General features: G+C 42.4%; 1 protein-coding gene across 9 annotated transcripts in view; it reads right to left on the reverse strand.

The window, feature by feature from the left end:
• The window catches only part of ulk4 (unc-51 like kinase 4), a 448,354-nt gene that overhangs the window by 185,052 nt on the left and 239,274 nt on the right, over window positions 1-24,028 (reverse strand). For all 9 annotated transcript variants that reach the window (XM_068054427.1, XM_068054423.1, XM_068054428.1 and 6 more), the window contains 3 exons: window positions 11,422-11,473; window positions 11,158-11,302; window positions 3,628-3,720 (listed from right to left, as the gene is read on the reverse strand). In XM_068054427.1, the coding sequence (XP_067910528.1) occupies window positions 3,628-3,720; window positions 11,158-11,302; window positions 11,422-11,473 (290 nt within the window). The remainder of the gene's footprint in view (window positions 1-3,627; window positions 3,721-11,157; window positions 11,303-11,421; window positions 11,474-24,028) is intronic.

Below are 24,028 nucleotides of genomic sequence, written 5' to 3' on the forward strand. Positions count from 1 at the left end.
CATGCCACTCATAACTTTGTAAACCTGTATCATGTCGCCCCTCCACCTCCGTCGTTCCAGTGAAAACAATCCGAGTTTATCCAACCTCTCCTCATAGCTAATGCCCTACAGACCAGGCAACATCCTGGTAAACCTCTTCTGTACCCTCTCCAAAGCCTCCAGGTCCTTCTGGTAGTGTGGCGACCAGAATTGCACGCAATATTCTAAGTGTGATCTAACTAAAGTTCTGTACAGCTGCAGCATGACTTGCCAATTTTTATACTCTATGCCCCGACCGATGAAGGCAAGCATGCCGTATGCCTTCTTGACTACCTTATCCACCTGCGTTGCTACTTTCAGTGACCTGTGGACCTGTACGCCCAGATCTCTCTGCCTGTCAATACTCCTAAGGGTTCTGCCATTTACTGTATACTTCCCACCTGCATTAGACCTTCCAAAATGCATTACCTCACATTTGTCCAGATTAAACTCCATCTGCCATTTCTCCGCCCAAGTCTCCAGCCGATCTATATCCTGCTGTATCCTCTGACAATCCTCATCACTGTCCGCAACTCCACCAACCTTTGTGTCGTCCACAAACTTACTAATCAGACCAGCTACATTTTCCTCCAAATCATTTATATATACTACACAGAGCAAAGGTCCCAGCACTGATCCCTGCGGAACATCACTAGTCACATCCCTCCATTCAGAAAAGCACCCTTCCACTGCTACCCTCTGTCTTCTATGACAGAGCCAGTTCTGTATCCATCTTGCCAGCTCACCTCTGATCCCTTGTGACTTCACCTTTTGTACCAGTCTGCCATGAGGGACCTTGTCAAAGGCTTTACTGAAGTCCATATAGATAACATCCACTGCCCTTCCTTCATCAATCATTTTTGTCACTTCCTCAAAAAACTCGATCAAATTAGTGAGACACGACCTCCCTTTCACAAAACCATGCTGTCTCTCGCTAATAATTTTGTTTGTTTCCAAATGGGAGTAAATCCTGTCCCGAAGAATCCTCTCTAATAATTTCCCTACCACTGACATAAGGCTCACCGGCCTATAATTTTCTGGATTATCCTTGCTACCCTTCTTAAACAGAAGAACAACCATACACATACCAGAAGTTTTTTAAAAATATCTACAACTATATATAAAACTCCCAGTCAATTTTCCATCCATGTTGCTATACCTCCGTCTATACTACATGTCTTAATTTTTGAACAAGCCTTCCATACATTCATACATACTACATCTAAAGGATTCCCTTAATTTAACTTGCAGAGTCATATTTAAGAACATATTAAATAGAAACAGGCCATGCGGCCCCTCGAGCTTATTCTGCCATTCAATAAGATCACGTTTGCTCTTTGACCTCAACTCCACTTGAAGTAATTGTGTTATTTAGTTCTTTAATATAAATTATTCTCCAATATAAAGCATAATGCCATGGTTTGGTCTTAGAATACTCAATCCAGTTTTGGTCACCTCAAATGGTGGGTAGCATGGAGGCCCTGGAAAAGGTTCAGAAGAGGGACACTAGTTTGGATCTAGTTTAAATGCCCCAGTTATCACAAGCGGCTTGGTGATCTATATCTTTTTACTTCAGAAAAGTGTAAAGTTTAAGGAGATTTGATTGAGGCATTTAAAATAATAAAAGGGCTATTCCTTGCCTGTGTGGATAGAGTTTTGCACAAAATTAGGTTAGATATCAGGAGGTTTTCCTTATCTTCAGCATCATTGACCTCTGGAACGTGTTGCTGGAAATCCAGCACCTGTACACTGACATGCCTGCACGTACACACACTTGTCTTGTGTCTGGGATACCTTCTGTCCATCACACTTCAGGCATTACGTCAGTATACATGCAAATTTGTACATTACACAAGTGGCTAAAATAAATAAAATCTCACTCCTACACTGCCAACTCAGTTTGTACTGCTCTTAAGTCTTGCCTCCTTTGTTATGACAAGCATATAACTTTTTGACATTGTACTTCTAAGGTAAGAGAAGCAGGTGGAGCTCTAAGCTCTCAACAATCCACCATCTGAGGCTGATCTTTTAGGCATGTGCTATTTGACTTTGCTACCACCCTCTTTCCCTTTAAAACCTATAACACTTTTCTCATACCTTCAGTCTCTTCTTAGTCTTTGTGCACACTCCTCTTTGCCTTGCAAAGTGCTCTAAAATTTTCTTCTATGTGAGGGGTACTATCTACTACAATATGTAATGAATTCTTGTGACTAATTGCTCAACTTTTAAAAAAAAATTTTACACTGCTTTTTGCACAGATTTTACCTTTATATTTCAAAACTAAAAGCATCTAAAAAAGACCTTGTACCATACTTTAGTCGTTATATAATTTTTACCAGAACTCGGAATTCAACTTCTGGCAGTGGTTTACAGCTGCTCAATACATACTCGGAGGTTCCCAGATGATCACTAGCTAATAGAAATTAATCTCACTATGGAATCACAACCAAGCCTGATTTGTGCAGTGGCACTCCCTTCCCCTACTTGACCTCCTAGCGAGAGATGACTTTCATGTAGCAAAGGGAACAGAGATAGAAGAAAAATAATCAACCTGCAAAAATCCTTTTCATAATTCTAGTGCAGCCTATAATTTTTTAAACTGTTGCCGAAACTCCATCACAATGAAGCTTTGCACTTGGTCAACAGTGCACTTGACCCTATGGTACACTGATAAATCACTGGATTAGTATTTACCACTGTTGCATAGAAACATGTGACCTAATTCAAAGGAGACTCTCAAACTATTCTGGGTCAGACATAAAACTGCACTAAGTTTTGATTTACAGGAACTCAACCAAACACGTAGAATTTGTGATTGTGACATTGTTCACTTTCAATTTTAAACATAAATGTTTGATTCTTACTCTTTAATTTCAGATCATAATAGAGTATTTTCATGATCTTAAGAAAAATGTAAGCTGATAAGGTCATTTACATTTTCTGGTCTCATAAAAATCCTTTCCTGCAACAAAAAATCTGCCAATATTGAACACTTAGTGTCATGAGAGAGAAGCATAACAAACATGGAATACACAATTGGTTAAAACAGAGTTCCGGACAAGAGCTACCAGCTCCTAATGAGACTTTTACTAAAATTTTCCTGTTTTTGTACAGCTTTAAACATTTTCCTGTGTACTATGATGTGCTAAAGAGTAAATGATCCCTATAGAGTTGTGTTCCTTTTTGACAAAAGTTGTTACGTGCCAGTCAGTGTTTAGATAAGAATTTGTCTGGTTGCAAAGTTCAGAAATGTTGTAAATGTATTAATGTAGATTTCCTCTATTCAATACTTCTAGTGAAACAGCAAACAGGAAATATTCACAAAAGCAAAATACTGCGGATGCTGGAAGTCTGAAAAAACAACAGAAAATGCTGGAAATACTCAGCAGTTCAGGCAGCATCTGTGGAGAGAGAAACAGTTTATATTTTAGGTCAACGACCTATCAGATGAAAGGTTAGCTGAAATATTAACTCCGTTTCTCTTCTGTTTCTCTCTCTGCAGATGCTGTCGCACCCGCTGAGGAAATATTCACAAATACGTTTATGATGGGTTACATATAGTGACCAGAAGAATTGTTTACCCCATTATTATTTTTAATAAGAGTATACCTGATGAAAACTGGACTATGATCAGTCAGGGTGATGAGCAACTTCAAAGCATAGAGTGGCACTGGATCAGGCTCCATCAAGATCTGGTCATAACTGAAATTAAAAAAAAAATCTTAAGCAGCTTGGAAATCAGCATTTTCTTCCTCTCCAGGTAGCCACTAGTCACTTAACGCTAAGAGGGTGCACTGGGCATCTGCTTGCAATCTCCCTGTGAAGCTTCAATGTGCTGTAGTGAAGATAGTGGTGGCTCAGCAGGCTTGAAGTATGATTTACTTCACAATTTTCTTTCTCGAAGTTGGATCTGTCCAAAAGCAAAGCGATTCCAATTATTCTCTGATAACCAACGAGGCTTTGCTCTCCTATACCAGTGAGGCATTTCACAAATGATGGCCCCTCAACATTTCCAGGAAGGTCAATGATCACCCATGCTAGCTCCTGATGTCCAGTGTTACAGGTAGGACCTTTGAGTGCGCTGTTCAATGACCACATCTGGAACAGAGCACTCAGGAGGCCCGTGAGTAATATCAGACTGGCACAAATAGCCCATTATCTGCCTAGACAGTTCATGTGGAGAAGTACTGGATTTATCTGGGATCAAGAAACCAGTTTTAGACACTGTCCATTTCCCAGTCAGCACAGAAGCCCAATAGCATGATTGGGATTGCTTTATACTTTATAACACTACTATTAAATTATTTGTAGTAATATATTAGGCTGCAGATGTACTACTGATGAGAATTGTTATCTGTGGGAAATACAGCAATCAATGATTTGCACTTTGCCTGCTAGGACAGACTTCACTCCATTCAATTTTAAGAAGGGCAGCTATACTTCAGCCAGGTGGACCTAATGCGACAGGAAGACATGACAAATGTGTATTAATTATGAACAACATTTTCACATTTAGTGATATATGTTTCATTACATCTGGTGATTTGTGTGGTGGATCCCAGGCTGGCTTGCAGCCCTGTACTTCCTCCTGATGGGTGCAGCCTTTGATAACCCTATCTGTGTTGTCACCAATGTCACTTTTTCCTAACTACCAGGAGACAAATACCAACAAGTGGAGAATCCTTGATCTCATTTTCTCTTACTCTGTGGAGAACTGTTAACATTAGCTCAGTGCCTTTCCAAGCAGTACAGGAGAACTCGGGTACCCATCATAGTTGGAGGTTGAGTCTATGGCTCTGATATTACTTTTCCTAGTACTTGAAGAATGCTAATTTTCCAGGTGCTACAGACAGGAAAGATGAGAGGGGGGACTTATTCATCGAGGCAGTACTGGGTTTGTCAATACAACAGGCAGAGGGCTGCCATGATAATAAAGTAGCAGGGGTGATTGCTGACTGTCCTACTACATTTTCATTGTGGTCTTGTCTGAGGGGTGCCCATTTCCAATAGAGTGCCCGGAAGCTGGCTGTGTGCCTTGTACCTGGACCCCCTCAGATTCCAGGGTTAGAGGGGGCCATGCAGCAAGACAAAGGAAAACACAAAGCTAATTGCTACCGTTTCTTTTTCAGGCCCCTGCCTGACGTTATGGCCTGCAGGTCTTCTGGCTACATCGCTTCTGTTTCCGCCCTCTCTCCTGATGCAAGGCTCTGTCTCGGTATACAACCAGGTCATGCTAAATATGGATGCTCTGAGGCCTGGATAGGCAGATCACACTTAGGGTGCACTTTGCCTGGCCAAAACCCAGGTATGGAGTGATGGAAGAGCTGGAGTAACAGGGCCAATATCTCTGCACTCCATGGCACCACACTTCAGCGTTGCAAACCACAATGCCACTGTGCAACACCCACCAATATTTCTTGATTTCCAGTTGGAAAACGTACATAGACGTTAAATTCATTAGTCTGTTCAACTAAGTCTCTTCTTTTTATCATTAGAAAAACGAAAAAGTTAGGAACAGTTTCATACTTGATTGTGACGACGTCAAACACTCACAACATGGTTTTCTTGTAATTCAAGAGTGATATGCATTACTGGTCAATGTGCCATGATCCTGAACAGCAGGTATTTTTTTTTTTTGCTGCATCCTTTACACTTTTGCTTCTGGAAATGAAATTAAACATAACTGACATTAATTTGACAAATTCCTGCTGATGGTGGTACTGTGGGAATCGAGCTGAGACAGCTCAAAGGTATTTACTATTGACCCTTTAACAGTTGTCAAGAAAAACAGACCCTTAATTTCAACAATAAAAACAGAAAATGCCAGAAATACTCAGCAGGTCTGGCAGCATCAGTGGAGAAAGAAACAGAGTTAACAGTTCAGGTCCATGACCTTTCACTGGAACTGGGAAAAATTAGAAATGTAATGGGTTTTAAGTAGGTGAAAGGAGGGAAGGTGGGAAAAGACCAAAATGAAAGCTCTGAGATAGGGTGGAGGGCAAGAAAGATTAAATGAAAAATGGTTTCCTGGTGCAAGGCCAAAAGGAGTGGTAATGGGACAAGTAAAGAAACAAAAGATATGTCTAGAGGAAGTATGAATGGCACGATCCTTAATAGTTGCCATCCAAAAGCAAAGAAAAGGAAATAAGTGAAACAAGAGAAAAAAATAAAACCAACAAAGATAAATGAAACAAAATAGGGGCAGAGCAAGCTCAAGGAACAGCACCTCATCTTTCGACTGGGCACTTTACAGCCTTCTGGACTCAACATTGAGAAGAAAAGCACCACATTTCCTTAATTTCAGTAGCTGCACTAGGTCCAAGCCAAGTTCCCAAGGAGTCCATCCTACTCCTCTGAACCACAATGGCTCAGGGCTATGAGTGCAGGAGCTACTCCATTGAGAGTGTGGCCAACCTCATGGAAAGTCATATGAGGCAGCATTTGGAGTGCATGCAGTAACTGTGCACTGACGTACACAGGTTGCATGACACACTGTGTAGTCTCAACTGGTCAGTGGCGCTGATGGCTTACAGATGTTTGGAAGGGATGCCAGCTGTGCCCCAGCTCGTGCCCCCCTCCAGCCATTTGTAGCGCCCACCAAGGACTGAGGATGTCACAGAGGAGAATGAGGATGTCTTTATCATCCTTGGCTCCTCTGGCGTTGGGAGCCTCTGTGCTGCAGGGCCAAGTGAGGGAGGCTGCACCAGCAATGATGCAGGTGCAGCAGCCTCTGGAGATGCTCCCACGAGCACTTCCATGACAAGGAAGACCGCCACATGAACCTCAGCCAAATGCTGAGGCAAGTGAGCAGACTGCCTCCAAAACTACAGGGGGACCATCGAGTAAAAGTGTCTGGGGTGTCTTCTTGCTGTATCTGTGCACTGTTTCCCTTTCTGAGCACTATATAAATAATGACACCTGAAGCCACACTCCTTTTATAGATGGCGGGACAAGAAAAGAGGTACGGAGTGGTGAAGGAGATCAGGGGTACCTTAGTGTTTGAGACTATGCCTTCAATGGACATGCTAGCACAGGTACCTCAGAGTAACTGCTATATAATGAACGGGAGGGCACAGATTTAAGGGAATTGGCAAAAGAAGCAAAAGCAACACGAGGAAAAGCGTTTTCATGCAGCGAGTGGTTAAGGTCTGGAATGCACTACCAGAGAGTGGGATGGCAGCAGGTTCAACTGAGGCATTCAAAAGGGAATTAGATAGTTACCAGAAAAGGAAGAATGTACAAAGTTATGGGGAGAAGGTGGGGGAGGGGGGGGGGTTGGTGGTGGAATGGCAGTTAAGTGAATTGCCCACTCAGAGAGCCGGTGCAGGCACGATGGATCGAATGTCCTCCTTCTGTGCTGTAACAATTCTGTGATTCATTCTGGGTCAAAGGGGCTCAGTTGAAATGTTCCTGAATCAAATGATCCCTGACATTCATGCCATCCTGACGAGACGGTTGCACCCTGTGCCATGCCCAGCCACCTCCCTGTCCAGCCGCAGCACCTCGGTGTTTTGCATTCTCCCCCTCCTTGTTCTCCACCTCTCCCACCACCTCCTTCGATGAGCTAGTCGAGGCACTGAAAACAATTCTTGAGAAGCGCGATGGCCTGCTCAATGGTTGCCCTGGTGAGCAGATGGCATTGGTTGTGTTGCCTCTGTGCCTCTGTCTGGGGCTCTCGAAGAGGCGCGCGTAGCCATCTCTTCAAGGGATATCCCTTGTCCTCGAAGATTCATCCACAGACCGTCGGGGGTGGAATGAAAAGCTGCAGCAGCCTGGACTGGCGGAGGATGAAGGAGTCATGGCAACTGCCAGGAAAGTAACTGCACACATAGAGGAAGCTCTTGTTGTGGTCACAGACCAGCTGAATGTTGAGGGAGTGGAAGCCATTCCTGTTGATGAATCTCACTGGCCGGTCACTGGGTACCTTGATGGCCACATGGGTGAAATCAATGATACCCTGCCCCTGGGGGAATCCAGCGATGGCAGTGAAACCCACTGCCCTCTGTGCCTGCGAGATCTCATCTGTCGTGAAATGAGTGTACTGTCCAGTCCTGGCAAACAAAGCATCAGTGGTCTGCAAGATGCAGCAGTGTGCAGTCATTTGCGAGATGCTACCAAGGTCCGCAGCTGATCCTTGGAAGAAGTCAGAAGCAAAGATGCCCAAGGCCACAATGACTCTGATGGCTACTGGCAGGGCATGTGACCAGTGCTGCAAGGTGTGAGGTCTTTGGCAATGAGGGCACAGATGTCTGAGACCATCTGCCCTGGAGAGTCACAATCTTCTGTGGCACTGGTTCTTGGTCATCTCCAGGTAGTTCCAGGTTCATTGGTAGATCCTATGCTGAGTGTACGGCATCCATGTCCTTCCTGCCCCATGTCTCTCTCCCCAGCCCTCTGAGGCCCGGGGCTCCACCCTTCCTGCAGAGAGTGTTTCCCCTCATTGCCACTAGGCCCAAAATCTAGGAGTCATACACCCAATGCCAGTTAACACCTTCCTTGTGGTCAGCCGGCCACCCAGTGGTCCTTGGCAGCCTTGCCCCCTGCTGTTCTGCCCCTGCAGTGCCAGGACGGTGACAACATCCTGCACTGCCCGAGCACTTACTGCCCACTTTCCCTGCCACCTGTGCTACACCAAGAGCACCTGTTTGTCAATGGGAGAGTCCTCCTCTGCGCTCTTCACCCTTTTATGAGTCCGAGGTAATTACCAAGAGCAGTTCTGACCAGCTCCCCACTCTGTACATGCCTCCCTTCACCTGGTCTGCCCTGAGCTCTTCAATCTTAATTGGCCTTAATTGGGGATTGGGCAGATTGCGATGCCACCCTCCCCTCGCCCTGGTGAACATGGCCAGCATTGAGAACGAAGTCAGGAAACCGGCGCACCAGCTGGCGCAGATATTTCCAGGCTCTGTTTGCCTCCGTTCCCACTCCTGGCGGGACCTGAAAATTCAGCTCTTGGTCTAGCACAAGTCAATGCTTGTAGGAGGGGAAAAAGAGATAATACTGTCAGCCATGGCTCAGTTGGTCCCATGACACTATTCGAAGAAGAGCAAGGGAGTTCTCATCAGTGATCTGCAAGATGCAGTAGTGTGCAGTCATTTGCAAGATGCTACCAAGGTTCGCAGCTGATCCTTGGAAGGAGCCAGAAGCAATGATGCTCAAGGCCACAGTGACTTTGACGGTTACTGGCAGTACAGTAGCTACGCTTTCTTCAGAATCTTCTCTGTAAACAAAAGTAATGATCAGTTTTAGCTGCTGAGTTTGTATACCATCTTGTATACCAATAATAACTCTGTTTAGTTCCTCCTACCTCTTTCATTACAATTTTGCATATTTGCTCCAAGTAATTGGATAAAGTAAACTGGCCAATATTTAACCTTCAACCAACATCACTACAACAGATTATCTGGTCATTATCACATTGCTGTTTGTGGGACCTTGCTGTGCGCAAATTAGCTTCTGCATTTCCTACATTACACTTTAAGAAGTACTTCATTGGCTGTAAAGCACTTTGGGACATTCTTAAGTCATGAAAGACATTATATAAATGTTCCTCCTTTCCTTTTAATCCTCACAAAGAAAAGCAGACGATTTGTAAAAAAAGTAGTGAATTTCAGAAATAATTGGGCTACCGGGCTTGTCAGCAGCATTTTAGCTGGTGCTCAAAACTTTATGTAAGGAAATGCCGAATACAATAGGTCTGTATATGTGTGGTATAAAACAGGCCATTAAGTTTCTTTCTGGTAACAAAATACATATTTAATATGTTAGAAAATTAATCAAATTTATCAATTTAATCGAAACATGCTTGCAATATATTTCTGATCCAGATTGAAAAATATTAACTGATAAGTAGAACTGTAAAGTAAATACTTAGGTCAGTGCAAAGAATACAGTGTGTCGATTGTAGCTGCAAAGGCTCCAAGTGCTTTAAAATATTTTTCCCTCCATTTCCTCTTCCTATTTGAAATTGCCAACTCATGGTGGGAGAAAGCTATATCCAAATTCCAAAGCACATCACTGCATAACAAACAAGAGTGGGCATGCGGCCTGGTTTTCGCTCTGTTTAGCTAGGGTTACTGAAACTAACTGTAGTATCTGTCTCCACGTGGGTTAGCCATTGCAACGCAGGCTGCGGATTGAATCTCTATCACACAAGGCACGGCATTCACTCACTAAGTCTTGGAGGAAAAGTCTGTTATTTTTCTGAAGGAGCTTTTGCTTAAATAAAGAACTTATGCAGGTAGATGCTTTATCAATTTTTTCAATATGTCCTGAAGTGCTTTACAGTAAATGGATTACTTTTGAAGTGTCAACACTATGATGTAGGCAAATGAGACCATCAATATGCATATAGCAACATCACACAAACAGCAAATGAATGAATGTCTGGACAATCTGTTTGGTCAAGGACACCAGAAACACTCCCTACTCGTCATATAGCGCTGGCAGATGGGGCCATAGGTTAATGACACATCTGAAGCTATGTAGCATTCCCTCAGTACTGCACTGCATTACCAGCCTAGATTATGTGCCTAATTGTGAAATGGGTCTTAAATACTCAATCTTCTGACTCAGAGGAAAGAATGGCATGAACACAGCCAAGCTTATTAAGACTCCATCAGATGTTTGGTTTGAGGGCTATAGTTCTGATCTATGCAGTGATCGAGTCAAGTTAGGAACACAATGTTTCCTTTTGCAGCGATTTCCCAACCTATGCTGGAATTTAAAGGTTTCTCACAACCAGCCAAGGTACTACTTAAAAACTGCACCTCCTACTGTTTTCAATCCACCATTCTGAGACGCAAAGAATTTCTCCATAATTCATGCCAGCAGACCAGCATGGTGGGGAGGAAGATTCCTGTTTATACCTATATATTGACAAGAATATAGTTCAAGTGAGTTGATAATATTCTTCTATTAAAAATAAAGGAACATTTGTTATAAAAAGCTTTGCCCTTAAACTGTTCTTCTCCCAACTTTAAAGAAAAGTCACAGGAACCTGAAGCTTCTATTTCATAGCTTGAATCTTTGATGATTCTAAAATACAACATTCGAAGTAAGAGTCTTTTTATAATTTCAATACATGGAGCACTTAGTATGATTAGATAAGCTAAATTCCAAAATGGAGCATTCACTTACTGAGGGAGCAGTGATTCCCGGATGAGGGTCAGTAATTTGCTGTTTGTAGCAAGATTTTCCCCTTTCTCTCCCAACACAACCTCATGGTTTGCCACGAGAGATGTGGTTTCTGACAGTAACCGCAAACTGAAGATCCGCCATTCCACTTAAAAGACATATACAAACATGAAAGAGTTAACATTTTTCTACAAAACAAAAACTGAAAGGCAGAGTTGATGGAAATTTTAATCACTGTTGAGTTTCTTCTTTTCTGGCAATCCTTACCATTCTGACTAAGCACCAGGGAAACCAAGGGTGGGAGAATGCAGTCAACAATCTGAAAATCAGAAATAAGCAGAGATTAAAGGAAAATGTGTGGCCATTTTGACCATTATTAATTCAAAAGCAGCATTTACTAAAATGCAGTATATTACACACATTTGTATTTACTTTGATGTGTCTTTTTTGGACAATTCTCATCACCATTTGTTCCTCTTCTCCTTGAAGGTGCTGCCTTTTGCTGGGATGCGATTTCACAGACAGGTGGCACCCTCTCCCAGGTGGTCATTCTTAATGTGTGACCTTGCACAGTGAGTGTCAGAAGTTACTGTGTGTGGGGGTACCTCACAACTGAGCATGCTCCTGACCTCTTAGACAGATGTACACACAAACACCTTCCAACTGGACAGCCATTAGGAATGACTGACATATCCCCTCCTCACTCCATAGCTGAGGGAGTCAAGACCACTTCCAGCATCCTACTGGCACCCAGCCGAGATAGAAAAAACAGAAATAAGAGGAGTAGGCCATTCGGCCCTTCGAGCCTGCTCCGCCATTCAAGACGATCATGGCTGATCATCCAAACTCAGTAACCTGTTCCCGCTTTCTCCCCGTATCCCTCAATCGCATTAGCCCTAAGAACTATATCTAACTCTTTCTTGGATATATTTAATAATTTGGCTTCAACTGCTTTCCGTGGTAGAAATCTGGTAGCTGTTATGAAAGTGCTTCTATTTAAACATTTTTTTTTTTTTAAAGAGTACTCATAGTTGAAGATTGTGGAGATGGATTCATCTGGGACTGAAGCGATTCCATAGATGCTGGACTTTGTCTTTTGTTAAAAACAGGTCACTGGAAGGACATGAACTTTCTGTTTAAAAATATTTATTGCATGTCACATGTCTTAAGCTACATAAACAACAGAAGCCTTGGTGATTAGGGGGGAGTTGTTTATAGAGAAATGACAGGTCAAGATTTATGGTGGTCAAGAGTTGGTTTCGTTTTGGAATATTGTTTTCAGTCAGTTGGGTTTGTAGCCTGCTGGAATGCCAAGCTCATCTTTTCTTCACCTCTCTGCAAAATCCAGTGTGTGATAGCTGAAACGCCTGATGCCGCAATTCTCCTGGAAAGGCTGCGAGACTAATCCTCGATGTCACGTGAAAAGAACTGCTCCAAAAATATTCGAGAGACAGCTGTCGACGCGTATTTGGGATGCCAGAAACAAGGGACAACTGATATCATTACATATCTTCTCCTTTTCCTTCAAGAATTAACAAGTATTTGGCCAAAGTATTTTTTTTTGTAAAAAATCTCTGAAAACATCTTTATTTTGTCTTTCAGTGGGGTGGAGAGAGAGTGTGTGTGTGTGTGTGTCTAAGAGTGTGGGGCTAATTTTAAAAGGGAACTTTCATATTTCAATCTGTATGTTAATGCTTTGCTGGATAGGTTTTATAAATAAAATTAATAATTTTATTGTTCATTTAAGATACCTGTTTGGTGGATTTTATTCTGAAATATAAATAGAGTATATAACTGGACATATTGGTAACTGGATAAACATTTAAATATATGTTGTGACCTGTGAAGAAGTGGAACTAGAGAAAGACAGTGCACTCCTCCCGTCTCGGTCATAACATAGCATGTTGATTTGCAACATGCCGCCCAGATGTAAAACTGGGCACTGTAGCTCCCCTACTTGTGCTATTTTTATTTCCACCGAGTTCGATGCAATGCCATTTTCAAACCTGGGCGGCAGGATGAAAAGCTACCCCTCTGTTCTTTCAGTGGGAGCATTGCATTCATTTCAAACAGAAGAAAGAGCTATGCCATCAACTTACTTGATTGCAAAGTCTTATCATGCTATCTTATACGCATTTTCTTTGATACTGTGTCAATTTTCCTTCAGCAAAATCAACATCAGACTAAAATACTGGAATGGCTTATGTTCACAGGAAAAGGGGAGGTAGGAAGACAAAGCCTTATCAACCCTAAGAGCAGTTCCTACAAATTACTGGAAAACATTTGTGTCACTGGTCATTGTTAGGCTTTAAATAGTGGTTCAATTTGTAAAACATGTTGCAAATAAAATAATTAGCATAAACAATGTTGGTGGCTCGGTGAAGAAAAATTTAGCGTTTTTGCTTGTATACAGTGCTGCAGAGAAATAACATTTTAATATATTCTAGAAAAAAATTATCAGATGGGCCACCCAGTGTAAACATGACACAGCAGAGAGGATAACCTTCAACCTTTTTCCTCCTAGACTTCTTCCCAGTAATTGTGGCTCTCTCTTTTACCTCTCTTTCTCACTTCGCTCCCATCTATACAATGCTGTACTACTTTTTTTGTGTTTCATCCCATCAGTTTACATTTTGCTGACTGACAGATTCAGTGTTAACAAGACTCTTTGATCAGCAGTAATACTTTGAAGTTGGTGCCATTTATCAGAGAGGCCCAATCCATTCTGCAACTCTCATTAAAGAGTACACCAATGGGGAGAGACTTTCGTCTAACCAAATCACCGTGGGGAACTGAGAGAAGCCAACAAAGGAGGATGGATTTTGATTATACGGCAAAGGAAAGATTGAGCTGGATCAAAAGTAAATACAATTGGATAGATTTGGTTAGTTTAGGTACACAAGGGAACAGTTTAAGAACTTTGTTTAAATAAAGCCCATGGAAGCTGTCTGAAGCCACAAGCACAGTGTACCTTACAATGCAGGTAAAAAAGCTACCCATTTCAAAGCACTTTGAATAATGAAACACAATCCCCCAGGTCATTTAATATAGTATGTAACCTTTGCATAATCGCCTGCCTCAGTTACTAAGAATCCAGCAGGCTGATTGGGACTTTTCTCATCAACAACTTGTATTTATATAGCGCCTTTAATGTATTAAAACACCCCAGTTGCTTCATAAGAGTGTAATCAGACCAATAGTTACACTGAGTCAAAGAATATCCATTAGGATAGATTACCAAACATTTGGCCAAAAAGGTAGATTCTAAGGGAGATAGAGAGGTGTGAGGCCATCAAAGGACTTGAACCAGGAAGAGAATTTTAAATTAGTAGCATTGGTGGAACAGGAGCCAATGCAGATCAACAGTGGGTGAACGGGACCTGATGCGTGTTAGGATACGGACAGCAGAGATTTGGATGAGCACAAGTTTACAGAGGGTGAAAGATGGGTGTCCAGCCAGGGGAACATTGGAATAGTTGAGTCTTAACTAAGCCAAATCAAATTACATTTGTGATTTGCCCAAAGCATTTTGAGCTATCTTGAAATTATCAGCTATCTTAAAATTGTTTGCATCTTAAAGATAGTCAGATTTAGCTGTGTGGCTGTTAATCATCAGGCAGCCTGTTTTAGCATTGGGAGTTCGAGCTGAGAGTTTTCACATGATTATCCATCATTAACAATAAAACTCCATAATTTGTCAACACGGTATATGCCACCTTCCCCTGTTGTGCAGCTAGTAATATTAACGAGCTGTGGAGCCATACAATCCAAGAAGGTTCCAAGTTTGATGTTTGGCTTTAATATCATTTGGGCTCAATAGTTTGTTTCAGCAACCCAGAAGGAAAATAACCCAGGGTTCCTGTTCTTAGTTGCCATCCAGTGACCCCTGGAGAACATGCTGTGTGGACATTGGTTGAGAATGGGATTAGGCTTGAGTATCAATTCCTCCTATCTGTCCGTCCTCCACCAAAATTGAATGGTCTGGCAACACACATTACTCTTCCTGTGGGAACAAAGGCAGTCAGATGAGGAAACAGTGGAACCATACCGCATCAGGAGTCAATGTGGCCGACAAAGCAGGGGAGAAAACTGGCACAAATGATGCATGTTGCAATCAAATTCTTCAACCTGTTGTCAGACACGTTTTACCGATTTATTTTATAATTGTTCTGAGTTTTAAAATTCCTCAATTTTGTTTGAATTCAGAGCCTAGTCCTCTCATTTTCAGTTTAATATCTTTAAAAGGTGTATAAAATTCAACAACGGCAGAAATAGCACAATAAATAAACTGGCTACAGCAATTCACTGTTCAACATCTGAACATTTCTTAGTTAATGACAAGAAAGTATTGGGATTGGCCTGCTTTGTTGAATAACTTCAATGAAAATAAGTTTTTTAAAATTTATTCATTCATGGGATGTGGGCGTCGCTGGCCAGGCCAGCATTTATTGCCCACCCCTAATTGCCCTAACTGAGTGGCTTGCTAGGCCATTTCAGAGGGCATGTAAGAGTCAACCACATTACTGTGGGTCTGGAGTCACATGTAGGCCAGACCAGGTAAGGACAGCAGATTTCCTTCCCTAAAGGACATTAGTGAACCAGATGGGTTTTTACAACCAATCGACAATGGTTTCATGGCCATTAGACTAGCCTTTTAATTCCAGATTTATTAACTGAATTCAAATTCCACCTTCTGCTGTGGTGGGATTTGAACCCATGTCCCCAGAGCAATACCCTGGGTCTCTGGGTTACTAGTCCAGTGACAATACCACTACGCCACCACCTCCCCAGGAACTTGGAAACTCTATCCTCCTCCAAGGTGAGATACTACAATACCATCATACACTCCAAAAAGCAACAATCCATAGAACAAAACAAAGTTGTTACAGCCAAGGCTGAGATATGAATGGCTGTGATCTAAATCTGTGATTTTTGGGCTGTGAAACTTGCACACTTATTGCTACAATAATATATTTCTGCAAATTGCAACAGATTTTTTAAAGTATATTTGGAAGAATCCAATACTACACACAGCAACCATTAATTTCACATGAGCAAGCATTTTGCAAGCCCAGTAGAGGTGACAGCATTTACTAATGGACATCAGTGTCACTCATACGCACGTTATGCTGTTTATGGAAGTGTCAGGAAAAACCCAATGTGCCAAATGAGAAATATTTAATGTCATTGGTCGGAAACTTACATTAGACTTTTAATGGGGAAAAAACCCTACAGTAACTTTTTAACAAACTAGCAGCCAAGATGGCCTCTGCAATTTACATTTGAAAAACCAGGAGATTGAACTGGAGACAAGAAGTCTAACAAGAAGCTCAGCCAGAACAATGCTTTGGCTAACTGAGTAGATTAGCAAGATCACTCTCGTTAGCGAGACATTCCAAACCATCTCAAGGCATTTATAAATGGAAACGCCCTTCCAGGAGATAAACAGTGCCAACCCCACCTAAGAGAAGTGTTGGGTTTTAAACTTTGGACCTCATTAAAACAAAGGGGAGTGAGAGAACCATGTGACCATCTGCTCATCTCTGAAGAAACTGGAAGTTTTGTTATACAGACAAGTAGACAGAAAGTAACTGAGTAGACAGTAGCTGAGAAGACTGCTGCTCCCATCTCTCTCTCCCCCTAGAAAACATCAAGTGAAAACAGTCTGCGACTGGGGGACCCTCCAAGTCTACAAACTGCTACAGCCAGCGACAAGGGGAAGAGAGCCAACTGCAATTCTGCCTTCAAGAACCTTCAGCAAAGCAGACCAACCAAAGTGCATTTTGATCAGCAAGGACTTCAAGAATACAGCTTCAGCTGAGGACTACTTGATTTACAGACTGTATTTAAGTTGCACTTATTCTGGACTTTAATCCAACCACCAAATCTATTTTCCCTCCTGTAATCTATTTGTGTGTGTGAGATTCTCGTGAGCATGCATGAGTGTGTAGCGTATTTTTAAATCGGGTTAGAGTGTTAAGAATAATAAATTTACCTCTTTCTTGTTTAAACTCAAGAAAAGCTGTCTGATTGGTTCTTTTGCAATCACAGTAAAGGAAAAAGAAAAAGATAAATCACTCATGGAGGCGGTCAGCACAATCACTGTTTAAAAGGAATAAACCCTGTTGCTGTCAAATAAGAGGGGGGCCTGAAACCCTGGCCGTAACAAAAGTGATTCTGACTGTGACCATACTCGATGGGAATTCTTGTGGAACAGGAGTTCACACAGTAGCTGGAATCACTTCCATTAACAGTAGCACTCCAGTAGGAGAAGTAAATGGATAGCAATCAATGGCAGAGGAAAGCAAAAATGAATGGCAATGACAGAAAATGGGAAGGTAAAATAGGTGGCAATGAAGGGCAAAGGGAAAGGGGAAAATTAATGACAAATATAGGAAAAGGAAATGAGTAGAATTAGAACATTAAAAGGGGCAGGGAAGGGTGGAAATGGATAACAATAAAATGGAGCAGGAAGGGGAAAATGAACAGAAATGAAAGGGAAAAGGGAGGGAGAAATAAAAAATGGATAGCAGAAGGGAAACTTTGGGTGGAGAAAGAATGAGTGCCAGCATTCACTGAATGGGAGAAAAATTTGGTTTGAAGGCAAGAGTAGAAAGAGTGCCAATTTCAATTGGAGGAAGAGAAGAATAATGGCAACTTTAAATGGAGAGTGGAAGATGAGTACCAGTTTGCACTGGGTTGAATGAGGTGGGGGAGGGGGAAGGGGTGGAGGAAGAATAACAGGTTGAACTGAAGGAGGAACAGACTGCCAGTATGAAGGGATTGAGTTGGAGGAGAAGAGTATTCCTGTGAAAGGATGGGGAGTGGATGAAGGACAGTGTGAACTAGGCTTGAAGGGTACAATGCCTGGTGAGCTGGCGTGGGGATTGGATGTGAGGAGAATAACTATTGAAGTAACTTTTGGGGAAGTGGCTGTGTGGTTGAAAATTCAAATGTGGCTTTGTTTTATTTAAGATTAAAAACTGTTATGTTATCAATTGTTAAGTCTAAAATTAATGTGTGTGCAATATTATTACAAAAATTCAATATTTTCCAAGGCAGCATGACCATTGATATAGAAATACAGCAGCCAATGCTAATTCATTGTGACCTTTATCTTCTTAGGTGGCCCTGGTGGTCGCCTGAAATAAGCACAGGTCTCATTTCAATATTGAAATGATGGTCCAGTGTCTCTTTCAGGCACCATTTGTTAAATTCCTTAAGATTCGTTGAAATCCACCAAGCTCTGCCTGACTCCCTCAACACCAGACATGTTGGTTGCTGCCAGCACCAGCAGCTCACTGTTATTAAAATAAAGTCTGAGGCCAATTTACTATTGAGCCTCAGTCCTGCCAGTTTGGGCGCTTAATACATGCCATCAGTTACAAACCCAAAGGCATGCCACAACGAATTTTGACCCCAACAAATGAATTATGAGTAAAGGAAGGCCTTTTATACTGATGAAGATAGCAGTGATTATAGACACAGACTAATGGGCAGATTTTAACTATTGGGCCACTGACTGGCAAAGTGCACCAACCTGCTGCCTGATAGTGCCAATGGGACTAGGCATCATTGCCATATGGCTTATGGGCCCTGCTGACCTGGAGGCTGATGCTGCTGGCATCAAGGTAGGTCAATGAGGCTGGGGGCAGGTTTGGCGGGGGCGGGGTCGCTAGTGGTCAGTGAATTGTTCACTAAAGAGGCAGAAATAGATGTGGCAATGGCCCACATTATTTTTGTAGAGCCCAGGGAAGGACCTCTGCCCCTCTTGGCCCCAGAAAAAATAATTTAAAACACATCTTTTTGATTTTCCTTCAGGCGCACTCTGTCCAGTTATATCCCAAAATGGCAATTGGGATGTCATATGTGTCATAGGACCACGATTTGCAAAGTAAAAGGGCTCAAGGGTTCAATCAGGTGAGTCCTCTGACTGTTCAGCAGTCGACCCTTCCGAGGATGATGTAGGCTAGATTGGGAGTGCGACAGTGGCTTCTCATTGCCACTGCCCCATTCCCCCCCGCAACGCCTAAGCGAGTGAACAGTATTTGTTCCCTTGAGTGGAAATCTCCTTTCACAAATGTATTTTCACTTGATGAATACCTAACCACTGTTGTTGACTCAAATGTTTCAAATTTCTCCTCTGCCTTGTGCTTTGCTTCTAATTTTAAAGGAGGTGTGTAAGTGTAAGCAGAGACAGAGATCATGCAGGAACATTGTTTTAACACCAGTGTTATGCCAGCACTGATGACTCTTAACACATAAAACGTACCTCAAACAACGCAACATGAAGAGATAACTGGTGGAAGTACTGGAGTCAGAAGGGCATCCTCCTACATACATTACGGTCAGGCCTCCACATTCAGCCAGCATTTCTGATTAAAGGTCACAGACCTGAAACGTTAACTCTGCCTCTCTCTCCACAGATGCTGCCAGACCTGCTGAGTGTTTCCAGCAATTTTTGTTTTTATTTCAACCATTATGGATAGTAGTTGAGGAGATCGCATGGATCATGTCCAAGCTTGTAATCCCAGAGGAATGCTCTCCTCAGACAGGAGAGCCACTGGCCCTGCAAATACCAGGTTAGTGCAGCTACCAATACAACCCACAATAAGGTGCTTTCGCCCATTGTAGTAAAGTGCAGTTTTCCCCACCATAAACATGTGACTGAAACACTTGTGAGACACTACCTAACCAGAGCTGTATGTGGTACAAACTACCAACTGATCCACTACAAATTCAAATTTCAAATACAATAAATGGATTAAGCTCTCGGGGTAAAATAATTATTGGAAAATCTAAGTTATTGAAATATAAGCAAACAGAGTAAAATTAAAAAGACTTTTTAAAATGGATTTTTAAAAAGGGAGAAAAAACATTGTCACAGCACATTATTTAGCATTAAATTTCCTTAGAGGGCTTAAACATGTTCAATATTCTGGAGTTTCAGTACTAATTAGAAGATAACCCAGTTATTCCCAAGTGTCACTGCATCCTTTGTAAACACAGCTTTAGCTAAAAGCCAGAGGTACTTTGGCGAGAGAAAAGTTGAGAGAGCACAAACTTCATTATCGTGTAAATTACCATCAATAATTTCACTTGTCTCCTGATTCTTATGCAAAACCAGTATTTTTTGATTATGTTCCAGTAGCTGTCTTTGCTCCAACAGTAAATGAGCGGAATTCTCAGGAGGTCAAAGGGTTGCTTTGAGAGATGATTATTTTGGCAGCAAGCCAAAAGCCATGCATCATGAAACCTACAGGGAGATGACCTAAATGAATACGGTTGGGCTGACTGTTTTAATTGAGTACATATCATGTATAAATTTTAATTTACTCGAGTACAACCTTAGAAACTGTTTTTATTCCATATTTAAAATGCGCTTGACTACATAACATTTAAATGAACACACTGGGCACAGTTTTGTGCACATTAATAAGAAACTGGAATCCAGATTGCAAAATACTTCAAAAATGGATCAACTAAAACTTGCCTACAGTGAACTGATATTGGTTATCTTTAACTATAGCCTTGGATCTAATTTCAATGCCAAATCCTGCTTCTCCTTTAGCCTTTGTGTGTAATGAAATACAATAGTTTTTTTTTGTTATTCCTTCAGTACCAAGTTCTACAGTTTCCTCATTTTAAGAGAAAGCAAAATTCTTAACTATGCACAAAGAATAAATAAGTAGTATTATTTGCACTTTTGACATCATCAGACAAGGACTTCAGTTCTGATGAAAGGTCATCAACCTGAAACGTTAACTTTGTTTTTCTCTTCATAGATGCTGCCAGACCTGCTGACTATTTCCAGCATTTTCTGTTTTTATGTCAGATTTCCAGTATCCAAATTTGCATAAGCACTTCAGAATGACTGCTTTACATCAAATATTAGGGGATGTGATTCATCTTGGATTTTGACAACACAATAATAATTATTATTATAGATGCATGTGCTCAAAGGTGTGTCATGGAGTGGTAGTTTGATGGTCTGTCTCTCTGATTCCTGTTCATAGCCTCAGTCGTGTGAGCAGAGAGGGGTACTGGGTAAGGACCACCTCACCTGTTATCAGAATAACTACACTTAGTGGCAGCCATTAGTGGATAGAGATCAAGGTGGAAAATCATTGATGAGTTCCTAACGTTTCTCCTCCAAAACCTGGGATGCTAGCATAAATGACCAGAAACTTAACTGAACCAGCTAAATAAATCGAGACTACAAGACGAGCAGGCCCAGAGACTGGGAATTCTGCAGTGAGTGACTCACCTCCTGACTCCCCAAAGCCTTTCCAACACCTACAAGACACAAGGCAGGAGTCTGATGGATTACTCTCCGACAGCACTTAAGAAGCTCAACACCATCCAGGACAAAGTAGACGGCTTGCCTGGCACCCCCATTCACCACCTTAAACAATCATTCCCTCCACCACCAGCACACTATATGCTATCTACAGGATGCACAGCAACAACTCAACATGGCTTCTTCACAGCACCTCCCAAACTCTCAATCTCTACTGCCTAGAAGGACCAGGACAGCAGATGTATGGGGACATCACCACCTCCAAGACACACACCATCCTGACTTGGAACTATATCGCCATTCCTTCATCGTCATTAGGTCAAAATCCTGCAACTCCTTACCTAACAGCACTGTCGGTGTACTTTCACCACAGCGGTTGAAAGTGGAGGCTCACCACCACCGTCTCAAGGGTAAAAAGGCATGGGCAATAAATTTTGGCTTTACCCCCAACGCTCGCATCCTGTGACTGAATAAAGAAAAACCACCCTCACCACTGCCCTGAATTCAGCTAACTCAGTGCAGGCCTCCTCCTGAAGTCCCCAGCATCACAGGTGCCTGTCTTCAGCCAATTCGATTCAGTCCACGTGATATCAAGAAACGACTGAAGGCACTGGTTACTGCAAAGGCTATAGGCCCTGACAACATTCCAGCTATAGTACTGAAGACGTGCTCCAGAACTTGCTGCACCCCGAGCCAAGCAATTCCAGTACAGCTACAACACTGGCATCTACCCCGCAATGTGGAAAATTGCTCAGGTATGTCCTGTACACAAAAAGCAGGACAAGTCCAACCTGGCCAATTACCGTCCCATCAGTCTACTCTCGATCATCAGTAAAGTGATGGAAGATGTCGTCAACAGTGCTATCAAGTGGCACTTGCTGAGCAATAACTTGCTCAGTGACACTCAGTTTGGGTTCAGCCAGGGCCACTCAGCTCCTGACCTCAGAAGAGAAGCAGCGGGAGAGGAGAGCATTTAAAAAGCGCACCAGAACCTCAGAGATTCGGAGAGGAGCGGGAGGTCCCGAGGCAAATCAAAAAGTGACATCACAATCCACAGAGAGCGCGGGGAAACAGAAAACAGGCTGGGATGAATATACCGGTAAGCTTTTAATTTAATCTAAGTTAATCAAATATAAAATAAGACTTGATCGATTCATTAGCATAAAAACTTTGGCGGATTTTATAATTTACCATATAGAGAGAGGGACCAGCAGGGAGGGTATTGGTTCAACTTAGGAGCTGGGTGATTAAATTTTTTCAATTATGGTAGTGTAACAGTAAGTGTTACAATAAGTGTATAAACACAGAGCAGGACTAGAAGTATTAATTACACGTGATTGTTTAAACAGGTACTTTTAATTTAATTTAAATCAAACATAGCATCAAACATGCAAATATTTAACATCCAAATTAATTAATTAATTAGAATAGAGATGGCTGGGCAGGTGATGTGTTGCAGCTGTAGTATGTGGGAGCTGGTGGACGCCAATGCGATCCACGGTGACCACATCTGCAGCAAGTATTGGCTGCTCGAGGACCTTCGGCTCAGAGTTGATGAGCTGGAGTCCGAGCTGTGGACACTGTGGCACATCAGGGAGGGGGGGAGTTACCTGGACACTGTGTTTCAGGAGACAGTCACACCCCTTAGATTAATTACATCAAATTTGGACCGTGGTCAGGGACGGGAGGGTGTGACTGGGAATAAGGCAGGTATCGGGATCCAGAATTTAGCTTTGGAGGAGCCTCAGCCAGTGCTCTTATCCAACAGGTACGAGGTTCTTGCTCCCAGTGCGGACGAGGGCACAGACGGCAGGGAGGATGAGCGAACTAACCACAGCACCGTGGTTCAGAGTGCCATTCAAGTGGGGGGAAGAAAAGAGAAATGTCGTAGTAATAGGGGATATCATAGTTAGGGGAATAGATACTGTTTTCTGCAGCAAAGACAGGGAGTCCCGAAGGCTGTGTTGCCTACCTGATGCCAAGGTTAAGGACATCATTCTGGGCTGGAGAGGAACTTGGAGTGGGAGGGGAAGGATCCAGTTGTCGTGGCCCACATAGGTACCAATGACATAGGTAGGACTGGGAAAGAGGTTCTGCTGAGGGACTATGTGCAGTTCGGGGCCAAATTAAAAAGCAGAACCTCAAAGGCAATAATCTCCAAATTACTACCTGAGCCACATGCAAATTGGAGTAGGGTAAATAAGGTAAATGCGTGGGTCAAAGATTGGTGTGGGAGAAATGGGTTCCAATTCATGGGGCACTGGCACCAGTAATAGGGAAGGAGAGAGCTGTTCCATTGGGACGGGCTTCATTTGAACCACGCTGGGACCAGTGTCTTGGCGAATCATATAACTAGGGTTGTAGTTAGGACTTTAAACTAATTAGTGGGGGGGGAGGGTTCAATTGAAGGGAAGCTTAAAAAAACCAAGAAGAAACGAGAGAGCAGATGTGCAGGGTAGTGAAGAGGTGAACGGTAATCAAAGTGTGACAGGAAGGGGCAGAAAATATAAGTGCAGCAGAAATTAGAACCAGAATGAGTAATAACGGTAAAAAGTTAAAGCTTAAGGCTCTTTA

The sequence above is a fragment of the Heterodontus francisci genome, chromosome 2 (genome assembly GCF_036365525.1).
Source record: "Heterodontus francisci isolate sHetFra1 chromosome 2, sHetFra1.hap1, whole genome shotgun sequence".
Classification (NCBI taxonomy): Eukaryota; Metazoa; Chordata; class Chondrichthyes; order Heterodontiformes; family Heterodontidae; genus Heterodontus; species Heterodontus francisci.